Source organism: Oncorhynchus mykiss, chromosome 12, assembly GCF_013265735.2.
Source record: "Oncorhynchus mykiss isolate Arlee chromosome 12, USDA_OmykA_1.1, whole genome shotgun sequence".
Classification (NCBI taxonomy): Eukaryota; Metazoa; Chordata; class Actinopteri; order Salmoniformes; family Salmonidae; genus Oncorhynchus; species Oncorhynchus mykiss.
In genome coordinates this window covers 83,796,566-83,817,057 of record NC_048576.1, presented here as the reverse complement: position 1 = coordinate 83,817,057, position 20,492 = coordinate 83,796,566, and the positions used below count along the sequence as shown (strand labels likewise).

At 45.2% G+C, this 20,492-nt stretch overlaps 1 protein-coding gene across 2 annotated transcripts in view; it reads left to right on the top strand.

Annotated features, from left to right (window-relative positions):
- Window positions 1-20,492, top strand: part of adgrl1a (adhesion G protein-coupled receptor L1a) — a 229,190-nt gene that overhangs the window by 185,393 nt on the left and 23,305 nt on the right. For both annotated transcript variants that reach the window (XM_036938851.1, XM_036938852.1), the window contains 8 exons: window positions 3,134-3,314; window positions 3,487-3,609; window positions 10,826-11,031; window positions 12,813-12,986; window positions 18,624-18,833; window positions 19,525-19,745; window positions 20,076-20,142; window positions 20,348-20,439. In XM_036938851.1, coding sequence (XP_036794746.1) covers window positions 3,134-3,314; window positions 3,487-3,609; window positions 10,826-11,031; window positions 12,813-12,986; window positions 18,624-18,833; window positions 19,525-19,745; window positions 20,076-20,142; window positions 20,348-20,439 — 1,274 coding nt within the window. The remainder of the gene's footprint in view (window positions 1-3,133; window positions 3,315-3,486; window positions 3,610-10,825; window positions 11,032-12,812; window positions 12,987-18,623; window positions 18,834-19,524; window positions 19,746-20,075; window positions 20,143-20,347; window positions 20,440-20,492) is intronic.

Sequence of the window (20,492 nt, the reverse complement as noted above, 5' to 3'; positions counted from 1 at the left end):
TGATCCTGTGTGTGATATCATAGCATGTAGGATGTAACTCTACATATGAATGATTTCTGTCATCCTGCAGCATATGTGTTCCTTAACCTGTCTGTTGTGCATTAGAACAAAATACATAGAAATCTGCAGGGGTGTACGATCTATTCAAAGTCTGCTGTGTTGTGGTGTGTCACTAGAGCACCCTTGTTTAGCATTGGTTGTACTGTAACTTATGAAGCAACACACATGTAATACAGTATATGGTAAATATAAATAATTAGAATGGTTTTAATAGGTTTAGTGTAAGGGGAAATGTATGGTGATGTATGGTACGGGGAAGGGAAAATGTATGGTGATGTATGGTACGGGGAAGGGGAAATGTATGGTGATGTATGGTACGGGGAAGGGAAAATGTATGGTGATGTATGGTACGGGGAAATATATGGTGATGTATGGTACGGGGAAGGGGAAATGTATGGTGATGTATGGTACGGGGAAGGGAAATGTATGGTGATGTATGGTACGGGGAAATGTATGGTGATGTATGGTACGGGGAAGGGGAAATGTATGGTGATGTATGGTACGGGGAAATGTATGGTGATGTATGGTACGGGGAAGGGGAAATATATGGTGATGTATGGTACGGGGAAGGGAAAATGTATGGTGATGTATGGTACGGGGAAATGTATGGTGATGTATGGTACGGGGAAGGGAAAATGTATGGTGATGTATGGTACGGGGAAGGGAAAATGTATGGTGATGTATGGTAAGGGGAAATGTATGGTGATGTATGGTACGGGGAAGGGAAAATGTATGGTGATGTATGGTACGGGGAAATATATGGTGATGTATGGTACGGGGAAGGGGAAATGTATGGTGATGTATGGTAAGGGGAAATGTATGGTGATGTATGGTACGGGGAAATGTATGGTGATGTATGGTACGGGGAAGGGGAAATGTATGGTGATGTATGGTAAGGGGAAATGTATGGTGATGTATGGTACGGGGAAGGAGAAATGTATGGTGATGTATGGTACGGGGAAATATATGGTGATGTATGGTACGGGGAAGGGGAAATGTATGGTGATGTATGGTACGGGGAAATGTATGGTGATATATGGTACGTGGAAGGGGAAATGTATGGTGATGTATGGTAAGGGGAAATGTATGGTATGTATGGTACGGGGAAGGGGAAATGTATGGTGATGTATGGTAGGGGGAAATGTATGGTGATGTATGGTACAGGGAAGGGGAAATGTATGGTGATGTATGGTAAGGGGAAGGGGAAATGTATGGTGATGTATGGTGTTGTATGGTACGGAGAAATGTATGGTGATGTATGGTACGGGGAAGGGGAAATGTATGGTGATGTATGGTACGGGGAGGGGACATGTATGGTGATGTATGGTAAGGGGAAGGGGGAATGTATGGTGATGTATGGTACGGGGAAGGGGAAATGTATGGTGATGTATGGTACGGGGAAATGTATGGTGATGTATGGTACGGGGAAATGTATGGTGATGTATGGTAAGGGGAAATGTATGGTGATGTATGGTAAGGGGAAGGGGAAATGTATGGTGATGTATGGTAAGGGGAAATGTATGGTGATGTATGGGAAGGGGAAATGTATGGTGATGTATGGGAAGGGGAAATGTATGGTGATGTATGGTACGGGGAAGGGGAAATGTATGGTGATGTATGGTAAGGGGAAGGGGAAATGTATGGTACGGGGAAGGGGAAATGTATGGTGATGTATGGTACGGGGAAGGGGAAATGTATGGTGATGTATGGTAAGGGGAAGGGGAAATGTATGGTGATGTATGGTACGGGGAAGGGGAAATGTATGGTGATGTATGGTACGGGGAAATGTATGGTGATGTATGGTAAGGGGAAGGGGAAATGTATGGTGATGTATGGTAAGGGGAAATGTATGATGATGTATGGTATGGGGAAGGGGAAATGTATGGTGATGTATGGTAAGGGGAAATGTATGGTGATGTATGGTACGGGGAAATGTATGGTGATGTATGGTAAGGGGAAGGGGAAATGTATGGTGCGGGGAAGGGGAAATGTATGGTGATGTATGGTAAGGGGAAATGTATGGTGATGTATAGTACGGGGAAGGGGAAATGTATGGTGATGTATGGTACGGGGAAGGGGAAATGTATGGTTATGTATGGTGCGGGGAAGGGGAAATGTATGGTGATGTATGGTAAGGGGAAATGTATGGTGATGTATAGTACGGGGAAGGGGAAATGTATGGTGATGTATGGTACGGGGAAATGTATGGTGATGTATAGTACGGGGAAGGGGAAATGTATGGTGATGTATGGTAAGGGGAAGGGGAACTATATGGTGATGTATGGTGCGGGGAAGGGGAAATGTATGGTGATGTATGGTAAGGGGAAATGTATGGTGATGTATAGTACGGGGAAGGGGAAATGTATGGTGATGTATGGTAAGGGGAAGGGGAAATGTATGGTAAGGGGAAGGGGAAATGTATGGTGATGTATGGTAAGGGGAAATGTATGGTGATGTATGGTACGGGGAAATGTATGGTGATGTATGGTAAGGGGAAGGGGAAATATATGGTGATGTATGGGGAAGGGGAAATGTATGGTAAGGGGAAGGGGAAATGTATGGTGATTGTGTGAAGAGCATAGAAGTGCAACTGTAATTCTCTCCCTTCCACTGTACAATGAAGAATACTCAATTGACCCTGTGCGTGTCATACAGGCCTGTATAGTACAAGAGAATCACACGATGAATCAAACATACAGGCCTGTATAGTATAAGAGAATAAACATGATGAATCAAACATACAGGCCTGTATAGTACAAGAGAATCACATGATGAATCAAACATACAGGTCTATATAGTACAAGAGAATCACAAGATAAATCAAACATACAGGCCTGTATAGTATAAGAGAATGACATGGTGAATCAAACATACAGGCCTCTGTTATAAATTGGATAACAGGTCAAACGTCTACTATAAGAGTAGAGCAGCAGAAAATGTCATGTACAGCAGTAGCATGTGTAATGTAATGTACATCAGTAGCATGTGTAATGTAATGTACAGCAGTAGCATGTGTAATGTAATGCAGTGTAATACAGCAGTGTGAACCTTAGCGCCCCCTCTCGGTTGCCAGGCGGTAGTGCAGACAGTGGACAACCTGCTGCGTACAGAGGCTCTGGAGTCGTGGCAGGACATGAACACTACGGAGCAGGCCCACACCGCCACCATGCTATTGGACGTCCTGGAGAAAGGAGCCTTCCTATTGGCCAACAACATGTACGGCAACCGCTTCACCGACCGGGCCCCCAATATCGGTAAGAAATAGGGGGAAATGGAAGCAGTGGGGTACATGCATGTGTGTGATTAGTAATTGTAATTAGTAGCATTAGTAATTCCAGTAGGAGGATAGGTTGAAGAGCAGGGCATGCTAAATATCCTGGAAAAACTCTAACCTTTTGTTCCCACACGCCTGTGTGTGTATCTTAGATCTGGAGGTGCACGTGTTGAACACAGAGATGGACCTTCAGGACCTGTCCTTTCCTCAGAACTACGTGAGCGACAGCACCATCCAGCTCTCCGCCTCCACCATCAAACAGTACAGCCGCAATGGTCAGTAACCTTATCACGGTCATCACATCACAGTCAAACCCTACAGCGCTCCCGTTCACTTCATGACCTGAGTTATGGGCTCAGTGATCTCCCGTTCACTTCATGACCTGAGTTATGGGCTCAGGGATCTCTCAGTCAATGTTTCCATTTGCATTTTCATGCGAGTCCAAAGTAATCTGCATGCAGTTGACCAAGTTATTGTTTCATAATAACAGGCCAATCAGATTAATAAAAGCGCTGAGACCATTTCTTCCTTGATGGTTTCCTAACAACACTCCTAATAGAATAGCTGGAGAGGCGTGTAGATGACTATCACCCACAGCCTGACAGAGCAATCTCAGCTCTCTCTCTCTCTCTCTTTCTCCCTTGCTCCGTCTCTCCACCATCTTATACCCTTCTCTCATCTCATCTCCCGCTTCAAGCCGCCCTCCTCCTCCCCCTCTCCCTCCCTCCAGTCCTCCACCCATCCCTCCCTCCAGTCCTTCACCCATCCCTCCCTCTCCCCCTTCTCTGTTTTCTGTCAGCGCTCGGCTCTGCAGTGGGATCCAGATTAGAATGATTGAAACAAACGCAAATGAAAAATTCATATGGAATAATAGGAGATCTGTGAATGCTTGAGGGATGAATGTTCCATTGCCCTCCACATTAAATCTCCCCTCTTTCCCACCAGTCAAAATGAAACGGTTCTTACCATCATTCTAACCTTCACTAACTCTCTCTCTCTCTCCCTCTGTCACTCTGCCTCTCTCCCCTTCCTCCTTTCCCCCTTATCATTCCCCCTGTCCTCTCTCACTATTTCTGTCTTCTCTCTTTACTATTCCTCCTTTTCCTCTTTCTCTTTTCTCTCTCCTTCTCCCTTCCCCTCTTTATGTTCTATCTCTCTCTCTCTTACTCTCTCTCCTTCCCCCCTTCCCTCTCCTTTACCTCTTTATGTTCTATCTCTCTCTCTCTTACTCTCTCTCCTTCCCCCCTTCCCTCTCCTTTACCTCTTTATGTTCTATCTCTCTCTCTTACCCTCTCTCCTTCCCCCTTCCCCTCTTTATGTTCTATCTCTCTCTCTCTCTTACTCTCTCTCCTTCCCCCCTTCCCTCTCCTTTACCTCTTTATGTTCTATCTCTCTCTCTCTTACTCTCTCTCCTTCCCCCTTCCCCTCTTTATGTTCTATCTCTCTCTCTCTTACTCTCTCTCCTTCCCCCCTTCCCTCTCCTTTACCTCTTTATGTTCTATCTCTCTCTCTCTTACTCTCTCTCCTTCCCCCTTCCCCTCTTTATGTTCTATCTCTCTCTCTTTCTCTCCTTCCCCCTTCCCCTCTTTATGTTCTATCTCTCTCTCTGACTCTCTCTCCTTCACCCCTTCCCCTCTTTATGTTCTGTCTCTCTCTCTGACTCTCTCTCCTTCCCCTCTTCCCCTCTTTATGTTCTATCTCTCTCTCTCTGACTCTCTCTCCTTCCCCCTTCCCCTCTTTATGTTCTATCTCTCTCTCTGACTCCCTCTCCTTCCCCCCTTCCCCTCTTTATGTTCTATCTCTCTCTCTGACTCCCTCTCCTTCCCCCTTCCCCTCTTTATGTTCTATCTCTCTGTCTGACTCTCTCACCTTCCCCCTTCCCCTCTTTATGTTCTATCTCTCTCTCTTACTCTCTCTCCTTCCCCCTTCCCCTCTTTATGTTCTATCTCTCTCTCCGACTCTCTCTCCTTCTCCCTTCCCCTCTTTATGTTCTATCTCTCTCTCTTACTCTCTCTCCTTCCCCCCTTCCCCACTTTATGTTCTATATCTCTCTCCGACTCTCTCTCCTTCCCCCTTCCCCTCTTTATGTTCTATCTCTCTCTCTTACTCTCTCTCCTTCCCCCTTCCCCTCTTTATGTTCTATCTCTCTCTCTGACTCCCTCTCCTTCCCCCTTCCCCTCTTTATGTTCTATCTCTCTCTCTTACTCTCTCTCCTTCCCCCCTTCCCCTCTTTATGTTCTATCTCTCTCTCTGACTCTCTCTCCTTCCCCCCTTCCCCTCTTTATGTTCTATCTCTCTCTCTGACTCTCTCTCCTTCCCCCCTTCCCCTCTTTATGTTCTATATCTCTGTCTGACTCTCTCTCCTTCCCCCCTTCCCCTTTTTATGTTCTATCTCTCTCTCTTACTCTCTCTCCTTCCCCCTTCCCCTCTTTATGTTCTATCTCTCTCTCTGACTCTCTCTCCTTCCCCCCTTCCCCTCTTTATGTTCTATCTCTCTCTTACTCTCTCTCCTTCCCCCTTCCCCTCTTTATGTTCTATCTCTCTCTCTGACTCTCTCTCCTTCCCCCCTTCCCCTCTTTATGTTCTATCTCTCTCTCTGACTCTCTCTCCTTCCCCCCTTCCCCTCTTTATGTTCTATCTCTCTGTCTGACTCTCTCTCCTTCCCCCCTTCCCCTCTTTATGTTCTATCTCTCTCTCTGACTCTCTCTCCTTCCCCCTTCCCCTCTTTATGTTCTATCTCTCTCTCTTACTCTCTCTCCTTTCCCTCTTCATGTTCTATCTCTCTCTCTTACTCTCTCTCCTTCCCCCTTCCCCTCTTTATGTTCTATCTCTCTCTCTGACTCCCTCTCCTTCCCCCCTTCCCCTCTTTATGTTCTATATCTCTCTCTGCCTCCCTCTCCTTCCCCCTTCCCCTCTTTATGTTCTATCTCTCTGTCTGACTCTCTCTCCTTCCCCCCTTCCCCTCTTTATGTTCTATCTCTCTCTCTGACTCCCTATCCTTCCCCCCTTCCCCTCTTTATGTTCTATCTCTCTCTCTCTGACTCTCTCTCCTTCCCCCTTCCCCTCTTTATGTTCTATCTCTCTCTCTTACTCTCCCTCCTTCCCCCCTTCCCCTCTTTATGTTCTATCTCTCTCTGACTCCCTCTCCCCCCTTCCCCTCTTTATGTTCTATCTCTCTCTCTGACTCTCTCTCCTTCCCCCCTTCCCCTCTTTATGTTCTATCTCTCTGTCTGACTCTCTCTCCTTCCCCCCTTCCCCTCTTTATGTTCTATCTCTCTCTCTGACTCTCTCTCCTTCCCCCCTTCCCCTCTTTATGTTCTATCTCTCTCTCTTACTCTCTCTCCTTTCCCTCTTCATGTTCTATCTCTCTCTTTTACTCTCTCTCCTTCCCCCTTCCCCTCTTTATGTTCTATCTCTCTCTCTGACTCCCTCTCCTTCCCCCCTTCCCCTCTTTATGTTCTATATCTCTCTCTATCTCCCTCTCCTTCCCCCTTCCCCTCTTTATGTTCTATCTCTCTGTCTGACTCTCTCTCCTTCCCCCCTTCCCCTCTTTATGTTCTATCTCTCTCTCTGACTCCCTATCCTTCCCCCCTTCCCCTCTTTATGTTCTATCTCTCTCTCTCTGACTCTCTCTCCTTCCCCCTTCCCCTCTTTATGTTCTATCTCTCTCTCTTACTCTCTCTACTTCCCCCCTTCCCCTCTTTATGTTCTATCTCTCTCTCTTACTCTCCCTCCTTCCCCCCTTCCCCTCTTTATGTTCTATCTCTCTCTCTGACTCCCTCTCCCCCCTTCCCCTCTTTATGTTCTATCTCTCTCTCTGACTCTCTCTCCTTCCCCCTTCCCCTCTTTATGTTCTATCTCTCTCTCTGACTCTCTCTCCTTCCCCTCTTCCCCTCTTTATGTTCTATCTCTCTCTCTGACTCTCTCTCCTTCCCCCTTCCCCTCTTTATGTGCTATCTCTCTCTCTGACTCTCTCTCCTTCCCCCCTTCCCCTCTTTATGTTCTATCTCTCTCTCTGACTCTCTCTCCTTCCCCTCTTCCCCTCTTTATATTCTATCTCTCTCTCTTACTCTCTCTCCTTCCCCCTTCCCCTCTTTATGTTCTATCTCTCTCTCCGACTCTCTCTCCTTCCCCCTTCCCCTCTTTATGTTCTATCTCTCTCTCCGGCTCTCTCTCCTTCCCCCTTCCCCTCTTTATGTTCTATCTCTCTCTCTGACTCTCTCTCCTTCCCCTCTTCCCCTCTTTATGTACTATCTCTCTCTCTGACTCCCTCTCCTTTCCCCTTCCCCTCTTTATGTTCTATCTCTCTGTCTGACTCTCTCACCTTCCCCCTTCCCCTCTTTATGTTCTATCTCTCTCTCTTACTCTCTCTCCTTCCCCCTTCCCCTCTTTATGTTCTATCTCTCTCTCCGACTCTCTCTCCTTCTCCCTTCCCCTCTTTATGTTCTATCTCTCTCTCTTACTCTCTCTCCTTCCCCCCTTCCCCAATTTATGTTCTATATCTCTCTCCGACTCTCTCTCCTTCCCCCTTCCCCTCTTTATGTTCTATCTCTCTCTCTTACTCTCTCTCCTTCCCCCCTTCCCCTCTTTATGTTCTATCTCTCTCTCTGACTCTCTCTCCTTCCCCCCTTCCCCTCTTTATGTTCTATCTCTCTCTCTGACTCTCTCTCCTTCCCCCCTTTCCCTCTTTATGTTCTATATCTCTGTCTGACTCTCTCTCCTTCCCCCCTTCCCCTTTTTATGTTCTATCTCTCTCACTTACTCTCTCTCCTTCCCCCTTCCCCTCTTTATGTTCTATCTCTCTCTCTGACTCTCTCTCCTTCCCCCCTTCCCCTCTTTATGTTCTATCTCTCTCTTACTCTCTCTCCTTCCCCCTTCCCCTCTTTATGTTCTATCTCTCTCTCTGACTCTCTCTCCTTCCCCCCTTCCCCTCTTTATGTTCTATCTCTCTCTCTGACTCTCTCTCCTTCCCCCTTCCCCTCTTTATGTTCTATCTCTCTGTCTGACTCTCTCTCCTTCCCCCCTTCCCCTCTTTATGTTCTATCTCTCTCTCTGACTCTCTCTCCTTCCCCCCTTCCCCTCTTTATGTTCTATCTCTCTCTCTTACTCTCTCTCCTTTCCCTCTTCATGTTCTATCTCTCTCTCTTACTCTCTCTCCTTCCCCCTTCCCCTCTTTATGTTCTATCTCTCTCTCTGACTCCCTCTCCTTCCCCCTTCCCCTCTTTATGTTCTATATCTCTCTCTGCCTCCCTCTCCTTCCCCCTTCCCCTCTTTATGTTCTATCTCTCTGTCTGACTCTCTCTCCTTCCCCCCTTCCCGTCTTTATGTTCTATCTCTCTCTCTGACTCCCTATCCTTCCCCCCTTCCCCTCTTTATGTTCTATCTCTCTCTCTCTGACTCTCTCTCCTTCCCCCTTCCCCTCTTTATGTTCTATCTCTCTCTCTTACTCTCTCTCCTTCCCCCCTTCCCCTCTTTATGTTCTATCTCTCTCTCTTACTCTCCCTCCTTCCCCCCTTCCCCTCTTTATGTTCTATCTCTCTCTCTGACTCCCTCTCCCCCCTTCCCCTCTTTATGTTCTATCTCTCTCTCTGACTCTCTCTCCTTCCCCCCTTCCCCTCTTTATGTTCTATCTCTCTCTGACTCTCTCTCCTTCCCCCCTTCCCCTCTTTATGTTCTATCTCTCTCTCTGACTCTCTCTCCTTCCCCCTTCCCCTCTTTATGTTCTATCTCTCTCTCTTACTCTCTCTCCTTCCCCCTTCCCCTCTTTATGTTCTATCTCTCTCTCTGACTCTCTCTCCTTCCCCCCTTCCCCTCTTTATGTTCTATCTCTCTCTCTGACTCTCTCTCCTTCCCCCCTTCATGTTCTATCTCTCTCTCTCTTACTCTCTCTCCTTCCCCCTTCCCCTCTACATGTTCTATCTCTCTCTCTTACTCCCTCTCCTTCCCCCCTTCCCCTCTTTATGTTCTATCTCTCTCTCTTACTCTCTCTCCTTTACCTCTTTATGTTCTATCTCTCTCTCTTACTCTCTCTCCTTCCCCCTTCCCCTCTTCATGTTCTATCTCTCTCTCTGACTCTCTCTCCTTCCCCTCTTTATGTTCTATCTCTCTCTCTGACTCTCTCTCCTTCCCCCCTTCCCCTCTTTATGTTCTATCTCTCTCTCTTACTCTCTCTCCTTCCCCCCTTCCCCTCTTTATGTTCTATCTCTCTCTCTTACTCTCTCTCCTTCCCCTCTTCCCCTCTTTATGTTCTATCTCTCTCTCTGACTGCCTCTCCTTCCCCCCTTCCCCTCTTTATGTTCTATCTCTCTCTCTTACTCTCTCTCCTTCCCCCCTTCCCCTCTTTATGTTCTATCTCTCTCTCTGACTCCCTCTCCTTCCCCCTTCCCCTCTTTATGTTCTATCTCTCTCTCTGACTCTCTCTCCTTCCCACCTTCCCCTCTTTATGTTATATCTCTCTCTCTGACTCTCTCTCCTTCCCCCTTCCCCTCTTTATGTTCTATCTCTCTCTCTGACTCTCTCTCCTTCCCCTTCCCCTCTTTATGTTCTATCTCTCTCTCTTACTCTCTCTCCTTCCCCCTTCCCCTCTTTATGTTCTATCTCTCTCTCTGACTCCCTCTCCCCCCTTCCCCTCTTTATGTTCTATCTCTCTCTCTTACTCTCTCTCCTTCCCCCTTTCCCCTCTTTATGTTCTATCTCTCTGTCTGACTCTCTCTCCTTCCCCCCTTCCCCTCTTTATGTTCTATCTCTCTCTCTGACTCCCTCTCCTTCCCCCCTTCCCCTCTTTATGTTTTATCTCTCTCTCTTACTCTCTCTCCTTCCCCCTTCCCCTCTTTATGTTCTATCTCTCTCTCTTACTCTCTTTCCTTCCCCCTTCCCCTCTTTATGTTCTATCTCTCTCTCTTACTCTCTCTCCTTCCCCCTTCCCCTCTTTATGTTCTATCTCTCTCTCTTACTCTCTCTCCTTCCCCCCTTCCCCTCTTTATGTTCTATCTCTCTCTCTCTCTTACTCCCTCTCCTTCCCCCTTCCCCTCTTTATGTTCTATCTCTCTCTCTGACTCCCTCTCCTTCCCCCCTTCCCCTCTTTATGTTCTATCTCTCTCTCTTACTCTCTCTCCTTCCCCCTTCCCCTCTTTATGTTCTATCTCTCTCTCTGACTCCCTCTCCTTCCCCCCTTCCCCTCTTTATGTTCTATCTCTCTCTCTGACTCCCTCTCCTTCCCCCCTTTCCTCTCCTTTACCTCTTTCTTTTCTCTCTCTCTGTCTGACTCGCTCTCCTTATTATGCTCCCTTCACACACTATTTCGGTTTCTTTTTTCTCTTTTTCCTTTCCCTCTCTCATTTCCCCTCTCTATCTTTCTCTCTTCTTCTATCTCCCGCTCCCTGTCTCTCTCTCTCTCTCCCTGTCTCTCATCTCTCTCTCCCTTTCTCTCATCTCTCTCTCCCTGTCTCTCATCTCTCTCTCCCTGTCTCTCATCTCTCTCTCCCCCTCCAGGCCAAGTCAAGGTAGTGTTTGTTCTTTATAAGAACTTGGGCTCCTTCCTGTCTACGGAGAACGCCACGGTGAAGATGGAGCTGGAGGCGGCACCGGGGGAGCGGGGATTGGCGGTCAACTCCCACGTCATCGCCGCCTCCATCAATAAAGAGTCCAGCAGAGTGTTCCTCACTGAGCCGGTGGTGTTCACACTCAAACACTTACAGGTATACACTTACAGATACATTTAATGTCATACGCTTACATACTTACAGAACGGCTCATAATAATGGCCGGAACATAGCAAATGGAATGGCATCAAACCCATGAAAACCATGTGTTTGATGTATTTGATACCATTCCATTCATTACGCTCCAGACATTACCATGAGCCCATTCACCCCAATAAAGGTGCCACCAACCTCCTGTGACTCACACACATACAGTCCACAAACTCTCCCATACACACAAAACACTCCCATATACACAATGCACTCCCATATACACAATGCACTCCCATATACACAATACACTCCCATACACACAATACACACCCATACACACAATACACTCCCATACACACAATACACAGCCATACACAATACACTCCCATACACACAATACACACCCATACACAATACACACAATACACTCCCATACACAATACACTCACATACACACAATATACACCCATACACAATACACTCCCATACACAATACACACCCATACACAATACACTCCCATACACACAATATACACCCATACAATATACACATTACACTCCCATACACACAATACACTCCCATACACACAATACACTCTCATACACAATACACTCCAGTATACACACTTCACTCACATACACACAATACACTCCAATATACACGCTACACTCACATAAAAATGACACTCACATACACTTGCATAAACCGAAAGGTTGAAAGATCGAATCCCCGAGCTGACAATTTAAAAATATGCCGTTCTGCCCCTGAACAAGGCAGTTTACCCTGACTTGCCTAGTTAAACTAAGGTAAAATAACATTTTAAATAATAATAAATACATAAACATAAATGTACATTGACATAATGTACACATACAGGAGTTTAAACACTACACCACATAGTGTACTGTAGTAGACTAACAAGCCCATACACATACTGTACTGTAGTAGACTAACAAGCCCATACACATTCTGTACTGTAGTAGACTAACAAGCCCATACACATACTGTACTGTAGTAGACTAACAAGCCCATACACATACTGTACTGTAGTAGACTAACAAGCCCATACACATACTGTACTGTAGGAGACAAACAAGCCCATACACATACTGTACTGTAGGAGACAAACAAGCCCATACACATACTGTACTGTAGTAGGCAAACAAGCCCATACACATACTGTACTGTAGTAGACAAACAAGCCCATACACATACTGTACTGTAGTAGACAAACAAGCCCATACACATACTGTACTGTAGGAGACAAACAAGCCCATACACATACTGTACTGTAGTAGACAAACAAGCCCATACACATACTGTACTGTTGTAGACAAACAAGCCCATACACATACTGTACTGTAGTAGACAAACAAGCCCATACACATACTGTACTGTAGTAGACTAACAAGCCCATACACATAGTGTACTGTAGTAGACTAACAAGCCCATACACATACTGTATACAGAGCATCAAACCCTACATCCCCCACACTGTACACACTGTTCTGTTACTGTACACATGCATTACAATATATTTCACCTCTCACCCTTTCTCTCTCTCTCCCACATATTTGCCAACTGTTTAAATAGGCTGTATTTTCTTTCCCTGTCATCTGCTTGTACTGTATAGAAACATGTTTAAATGGATTGCAGCACTTTATGTTCGTTATTTATGTCTGTGTGTTGTTATAAAGCCTGCGACAGAACCATTTACCTTGGGTATCAATAAAGTTAATTAATTTTCTTTTGAAATTACCCCCCCCCCCCTCTCCCCCTCCAGTTGGAGAACCACTACAGTCCCAACTGTTCGTTCTGGAATTACTCTGAGCGGTCGATGACAGGCCAATGGTCGTCTCAGGGCTGTAGACTGCTGGACACCAACAGCACACACACCACCTGCTCCTGTTCCCACCTCACCAACTTTGCTGTGCTCATGGCCCACCACCAGCCTGATGTAGGTCCAGTGGATATTACACACACACACACACACACACACACACACACACACATACTGGCACACACCAAGGTTATTATAGTAAATGAAAACCCGAAAATCATCAGCCGCCTCAGTGTTGTTTTAGAGAATTTGGCAGTACGTCCTACGAGCCTCACAACCGCAGACCACGTGTTATCACTCCAGCCCAGGATCTCCACATCCGACTATACTGAAACTGTCATCTTTGGGGGGGGGGGGAATATAATGTTTTTTTTATAGGGTTTTCAAGCTTCGGAATCTGGCGAGTCACGTTGAGTCTACCTTTATAATTTAACGCGTTTGAGTGGTAAGGCTAAATATACAGTGCCTTGCAAAAGTATTCATCCCCCTTGGCGTTTTTCCTATTTTGTTGCATTATAACCTGTAATTTAAATGGATTTTTATTTGGATTTCATTTCATGGACAAATAGGTGAAGTGAAATTAAAAAAATAACTTGTTTAAAACATTTTTTTTTTTTATTAAATAGAAAAGTGGTGCATGTGCAGTGGGGAGAACAAGTATTGGATACACTGCCGATTTTGCAGGTTTTTCTACTTACAAAGCATGGAGCAGCAGGGTAGCCTAGTGGTTAGAGTGTTGGACTAGTAACCGAAAGGTTGCAAGTTCAAATCCCTGAGCTGACAAGGTACAAATCTGTCATTCTGCCCCTGAACAGGCAGTTCAGAATTTGTTCTTAACTGACTTGCCTAGTAAAATAAAAATTCAATTTTTATCATAGGTACACTTCAACTGTGAGAGACGGAATCTAAAACAAAAATCCAGAAAATCACATTGTATGATTTTTAAGTAATTCATTTGCATTTTATTGCATGACATAAGTATTTGATCACCTACCAACCCTTAAGTTTTTCTTTAAGAAGTCCTCCTGTTCTCCACTCATTACATGTATTAACTGCAGCTGTTTGAACTCGATACCTGTATAAAAGACACCTGTCCACACACTCAATCAAACAGACTCCAACCTCTCCACAATGGTCAAGACCAGAGAGCTGTGTAAGGACATCAGGGATCAAATTGGAGACCTGCACAAGGCTGGGATGGGCTACAGGACAATAGACAAGCAGCTTGGTGAGAAGGCAACAACTGTTGGCGCAATTATTAGAAAATGGAAGAAGTTCAAGATGACGGTCAATCACCCTCGATCTGGGGCTCCATGCAAGATCTCACCTCGTGGGGCATCAATTATCATGAGGAAGGTGAGGGATCAGCCCAGAACTACACGGCAGGACCTGGTCAATGACCTGAAGAGAGCTGGGACCACAGTCTCAATGAAAACCACTACGCCGTCATGGATTAAAATCCTACAGCGCACGCAAGGTCCCCCTGCTCAAGCCAGCGCATGTCCAGGCCCGTCTGAAGTTTGCCAATGACCCTCTGGATGATCCAGAGGAGGAATGGGAGAAGGTCATGTGGTCCGATGAGACAAAAATAGAGCTTTTTGGTCTAAACTCCACTCGCCGTGTTTGGAGGAAGAAGAAGGATGAGTACCACCCCAAGAACACCATCCTAACCGTGAAGCATGGAGGTGGAAACATCATTCTTTGGGGATGCTTTTCTGCAAAGCGGACAGGACGACTGCACCATATTGAGGGGAGGATGGATGGGGTCATGTATCGCGAGATCTTGGCCAACAACCTCCTTCCCTCAGTAAGAGCATTGAAGATGGGTTGTGTCTGGGTCTTCTAGCTTGACAATGACCCGAAACACACAGCCAGGGCGACTAAGGAGTGGCTCCGTAAGAAGCATCTCAAGGTCCTGGAGTGGCCTAGCCAGTCTCCAGACCTGAACCCAATAGAAAATCTTTGGAGGGAGCTGAAAGTCCATATTGCCCAGCGACAGCCCCGAAACCTGAAGGATCTGGAGAAGATCTGTATGGAGGAGTGGGCCAAAATCCCTGCTGCAGTGTGCGCAAACCTGGTCAAGAACTACAGGAAACGTATGATCTCTGTAATTGTAAACAAAGGTTTCTGTACCAAATATTAAGTTCTGCTTTTCTGATGTGTCAAATACTTATGTCATGCAATAAAATGCAAATTAATTACTTAGAATCATACAATGTTATTTTCTGGATTTTTGTTTTAGATTCTGTCTCTCATAGTTGAAGTGTACCTATGATAGAAATTACAGACCTCTACATGCTTTGTAAGTCGGAAAACCTGCAAAATCGGCAGTGTATCAAATACTTGTTCTCCCCACTGTATATGTATTCACTCCCTTTGCTATGAAGCCCCTAAATAAGATCTGGTGCAACAAATTACCTTCAGAAGTCACATAATTAGTTCAGTAAAGTCCACCTGTGTGCAATGTAAGTGTCACATGTTCTGAAAGGCCCCAGTGTCTGCAACTCGAGTAAGCAAGGGGCACCACCAAGCAAGAGGCACCATGAAGACCAAGGAGCTCTCCAGACAGGTCAGGGACAAAGTTGTGGAGAAGTACAGATCAGGGTTGTGTTATAAAAAATATCAGAAACTTTGAACATCCCACGGAGCACCATTAAATCCATTATTAAAAAATTGAAACAACAAACCTGCCAAGAGAGGGCCGCTCACCAAAACTCACGAACCAGGCAAGGAGGGCATTAATTCAGCGAGGCAACAAAGAGACCAAAGATAAACCTGAAGTAGCTGCAAAGCTCCACAGAGGAGATTGGAGTATCTGTCCATTGGACCACTTTAAGCCCTACACTCCACAGAGCTGGCCTTTACGGGAGAGTGGCCAGAAAAAAAGCCATTGCTTTCTGGTGTTCCCCAAAAGGCATGTGGGAGACTTCCCAAACATTTGGAAGAAGGTTCTCTGGTCAGATAAGACTAAAATTGAGCTTTTTGGCCATCCAGGAAAACGCTATATCTGGCCCAAACCCAACACCTCTCATCACCCCGAGAACCCATTCCCACAGTGAAGCATGGTGGTGGCAGCATCATGCTTCGGCAATGTTTTTCATCGGCAGGGACTGGGTAACTGGTCAGAATTGAATGAATGATGGCTGGCACTAAATACAGGGAGATTCTTGAGGGAAACCTGTTTCAGTCTTCCAGAGATTTGAGACTGGGAAGGAGGTTCAACTTCCAGCAAGACAATGACTCTAAGCATACTACTAAAGCAACGCTCGAGTGGTTTAAGGGGAAACATTTTTAAATGTCTTAGAATGGCTTAGTCGAAGCCCAGACCTCAATCCAATTGAGAATCTGTGGTATGACATATTGTTGTACACCAGTGGAACCCATCCAACTTGAAGGATCTGGAGAAGTTTTGCCTTGAAGAATGGGCAAAAATCCCAGTGGCTAGATGTCCCAAGCTCATAGAGACATACCCCAAGACACTTGCAGCTGTAATTGCTGCAAAAGGTTGCTCTACAAAGTATTGACTTGGGGGGGGGGGGGGGGTGAATAGTTATACACTCTCAAGTTTCCTGTAATTTTATTTATTTCTTGCTTGTTTCACAATAAAAAATATTTTGCATCTTCAAAGTGGTAGGCAAAGTGTGTTCCTGTTTCAGTCATGTCTTTGGCCACTTCCCGTGGGTCAAACAAAACACCATAATGATTGGTTGAAAATAGAGTCTCCTACAATGCAGGCAATGGCTACAGGATGAAGTTGATGAAGATCAAATGCAGACTTGAAGTTGACTGCAGTCAAAACTTCATGATCTTTGACCACATGGTTTTTGTCAAGTTCATGCAGTTGTCATATAGGCACAAGTCAGACAGATTTTATCACCATAATGCAACACACTTTGGAAGGCTGTGACCAAAAATGGTCAACGACTTGACAAAAGTGATCAAACGTGCCCTGTTTCTGCGATAACTCTTGGACTCTTGACAACATGATAAAATGTTATTACACCTTGCTGAAACAAGCAAGGTGTTGTAGCAAACAATGAATAAAATGGGCTTGGAACCGCTCACCCTGGCAATTTGACTGTTAAACTCATGGGTACACTCGCAATGGCTGCCTGGTATTGTGACGCAATCATTTCCACGGTAATGTAGAATGTTCATTCAAATTATGTAAACTGATGTGGCTCTTGGATAACTCTTGGACTCTTGACAACATGATAAAATGTTATTACACCTTGCTGAAACAAGCAAGGTGTTGTAGCAAACAATGAATAAAATGGGCTTGGAACCGCTCACCTTGGCAATTTGACTGTTAAACTCATGGGTACACTCGCAATGGCTGCCTGGTATTGTGACGCAATCATTTCCACGGTAATGTAGAATGTTCATTCAAATTATGTAAACTGATGTGGCTAATGGAATATATGTTTATGTAATCTCATTAGAGCTGAATCAACCAATAACAGCACATATAATTAGGAATTTGAATGCTAGAATGGACATGAACCTTCTTATGATGGGATAAAGATCAGCCATTTTGGTTAGGGAGTTGGTCAGATATTGTGTAAAATAATGAATTTGAAGAATTTATATACACTGTATGTTTGTTAGCTAGCTAGCCATCCAATTGTAGAGGAATTATTCCATTCATTTTTCAAAGTAACTGCCAATATGCCAACATTCTATTCAAACAATGCAGTCAATCCACATCCATAAACTTGCTGAAATCAGTTGCTGATGGAATGTTGAGGGTTTATTAAATAGCCCCTCTAGTAATTTAACAGGATCTCTATGACACAGCACATACTGATGGCCGTCATTAGATAACACACCCACAGTCATAATTATGACTAAACTCCACCCATTCCTACAATATCCCCACCCATTTCTACAATTTCTCAAAGCAGGAAGTAAAAACAAGAAATTCATAGACATATGCAAGGATTGACCATGCTTGATATCCAAATGATAGTTTTAACCATGTTTTTTTATGCTATACATTGTTTGTTTGCATTTACTTTGTTTACAAACAGAATAAACCAGCTTATTTTTGAAGTCCTGATGAGGTACGACAGTTGAACTAAGCTAATTTATAAGTAATATTCTTCAAGAATCGATGGGTGCATGTTATTAATTTACAAGGCTGTATGTAGCAACTGCTGATTGCCCCTTTAAACTAAATAAAAACTAGTAAAGTGAATGTGAAACTAACTGAAACTAAACTGAATTTGAAACAATGTTCTTCAAACCAATAGATAGAAAATGAATATAAAACACTAAACTATAATAACCTCGGCACACACACACACACACACACACACACACACACACACATACATGCACACACACATATATGCACACACACGTACACACAAACACACACACACTTACTCAAACGACTCTCTTTCTCCTTCTCCAATCTCTCTCTCTCTCTCTCTCTCTTTATTTCTCCCTCCCACGCACTCACACTTACAAATTCATGTCCTGCAACTCTGACTGACATTCACTTGAATGTGAATGTCATGTTTTTTTTCAGGATGTCTCGTCTCCTTGTCTCTACATTTTAGCTGAATGTGAATACATTTACAAATAAACTCTCTCTCTCACTCTCACCCTGTCCCTCCTTGTCTTTCTCCTTGTCTCCCATCATTCCTACCTCCCATCCCTTTCCTCCCTATATCTGTCTCACCTCACCTCTCCCTCTTCTCTCCCACCCCTATTCCTCCCTCTCCATCCCCACCATCCCTCTCTCCACAGTACCCTGGGAGGATGCATGAGTTGATCCTGTTTGTGATCACCTGGGTGGGCATAGTGATCAGCCTGGTGTGCCTGGCTATCTGCATCTCTACCTTTTGCTTCCTGAGGGGCCTGCAGACCGACCGCAACACCATCCACAAGAACCTCTGCATCAACCTCTTCATCGCAGAGCTCCTCTTCCTTATCGGAATCGACAAGACCCAGTACCACGTGAGTAGGGGAGGGGAGGGGAGAGGGAGAGAGGGACATGTAGCCTGGTTCCAGATCTGTTTGTGCTGTCTTGTTAAGTCATGAAGACATTGTCATGTGGCATGTGAAATAACTGATCTGGGGCCAGGCTAGGGGACAAGTGCCTCGTACATGGATCACCTAATACAGGACAGAGAGACGTCTGTCTCGCACTTGGAACACCATCAGACCATCAGCACTTAAAGTTGAAGTGCTTTTCATTATGGATCATGAGAATGAAAAGGTCCTCCGTTACAGGGCTTGAATGACCCTATGCTGTCCTTTTCTGGATCTTACTCACCTTCCTTTGCTATTTTCCTTTTCTCTTTCACTCCTTTACACCCCTCTGTTTTTTAAATCTCTCTTTTTATTTTATTGTACTCTCCTTCTCATTCTTTCTCTCTCTCAGTCCCTTTAAAAAATGTTTTTACCTTTACCTTTACCTATTTAACTAGGCAAGTCAGTTAAGAAAAAAATATTATTTTCAATGATGGCCTAGAAACAGTGGGTTAGCCTTGTTCAGGGGCAGAACGACAGCTTTGTACCTTATCAGCTCGGGGATTTGAACTTGCAACCAACTAGTCCAATGCTCTAACCACTCGGCTACGCTGCCGCCCCTGACAGCCCTCTGTCTCCCTCTATCTCTTTCTTCTTCTCCTTCTCTCTGTCTCAGATTGCCTGTCCGATCTTTGCTGGGCTGCTTCACTTCTTCTTCCTGGCTGCATTCTCCTGGATGTGTCTGGAGGGGGTGCAGCTCTATCTGTTGCTGGTGGAGGTGTTTGAGAGCGAGTACTCCCGCAAGAAGTACTACTACCTGTGTGGCTACTGCTTCCCAGCTCTGGTGGTGGGCATCTCGGCAGCCATAGACTACCGGAGCTATGGGACCAAGAAAGCGTACGTGTGAAGCAGTCCCTTTTCACCTGCAGATTGAGAGACAGGATTATGCTAGTTTAGAGTGCCTAGACTATTCCCCTGACAGGGAATGTAATATGGAGTGTAGTGTGAAGAGGATTGTTCTCTTTCGTTGCCTTCCCCCCATGGACAAGGGTTTTGAACAGTTAGCCGAAGCCTGCTGATTAGCTTCTATAAGATATCCTCCGAGACAGGGGATGAGTGTGTGTGTGTGATGTGTGATTTGTGTGTGTGACGTATGTGTGTGTGCATGGGTACATGTGTGCGAGTGTGACTGTGATATTTGAATGTTTTCCTATGTCCCATGTCTAGGTGCTGGTTGCGGGTGGATAACTACTTCATCTGGAGCTTCATTGGCCCTGTTTCTTTTGTTATTATGGTACAGTCATTCATTATGATGCTATTATGTCCAACTGTATTACATTCTTTGTCATTCAGGCTACTTACTTATTTACTTAATCCACATAGGGCCTGCACTAAAGGCTAACTTCACAAATGTTATCACAATTTAAGACCAGAGGGTGTTCTAGGATTCCACTGAATGTGTTGTAGAGGTGTGTAACCTTTGACCTTTCCCCCCCTAGCTGAACCTGGTGTTCCTCATGATCACCGTGCACAAGATGACCCGCAACTCCTCTGCGCTAAAACCTGACTCCAGTCGCCTCGACAACATCAAGTGAGTCCCACTCAGCAGAGGTTAGGGGTCAGTGAAGCCTCCCAGGTCATGTG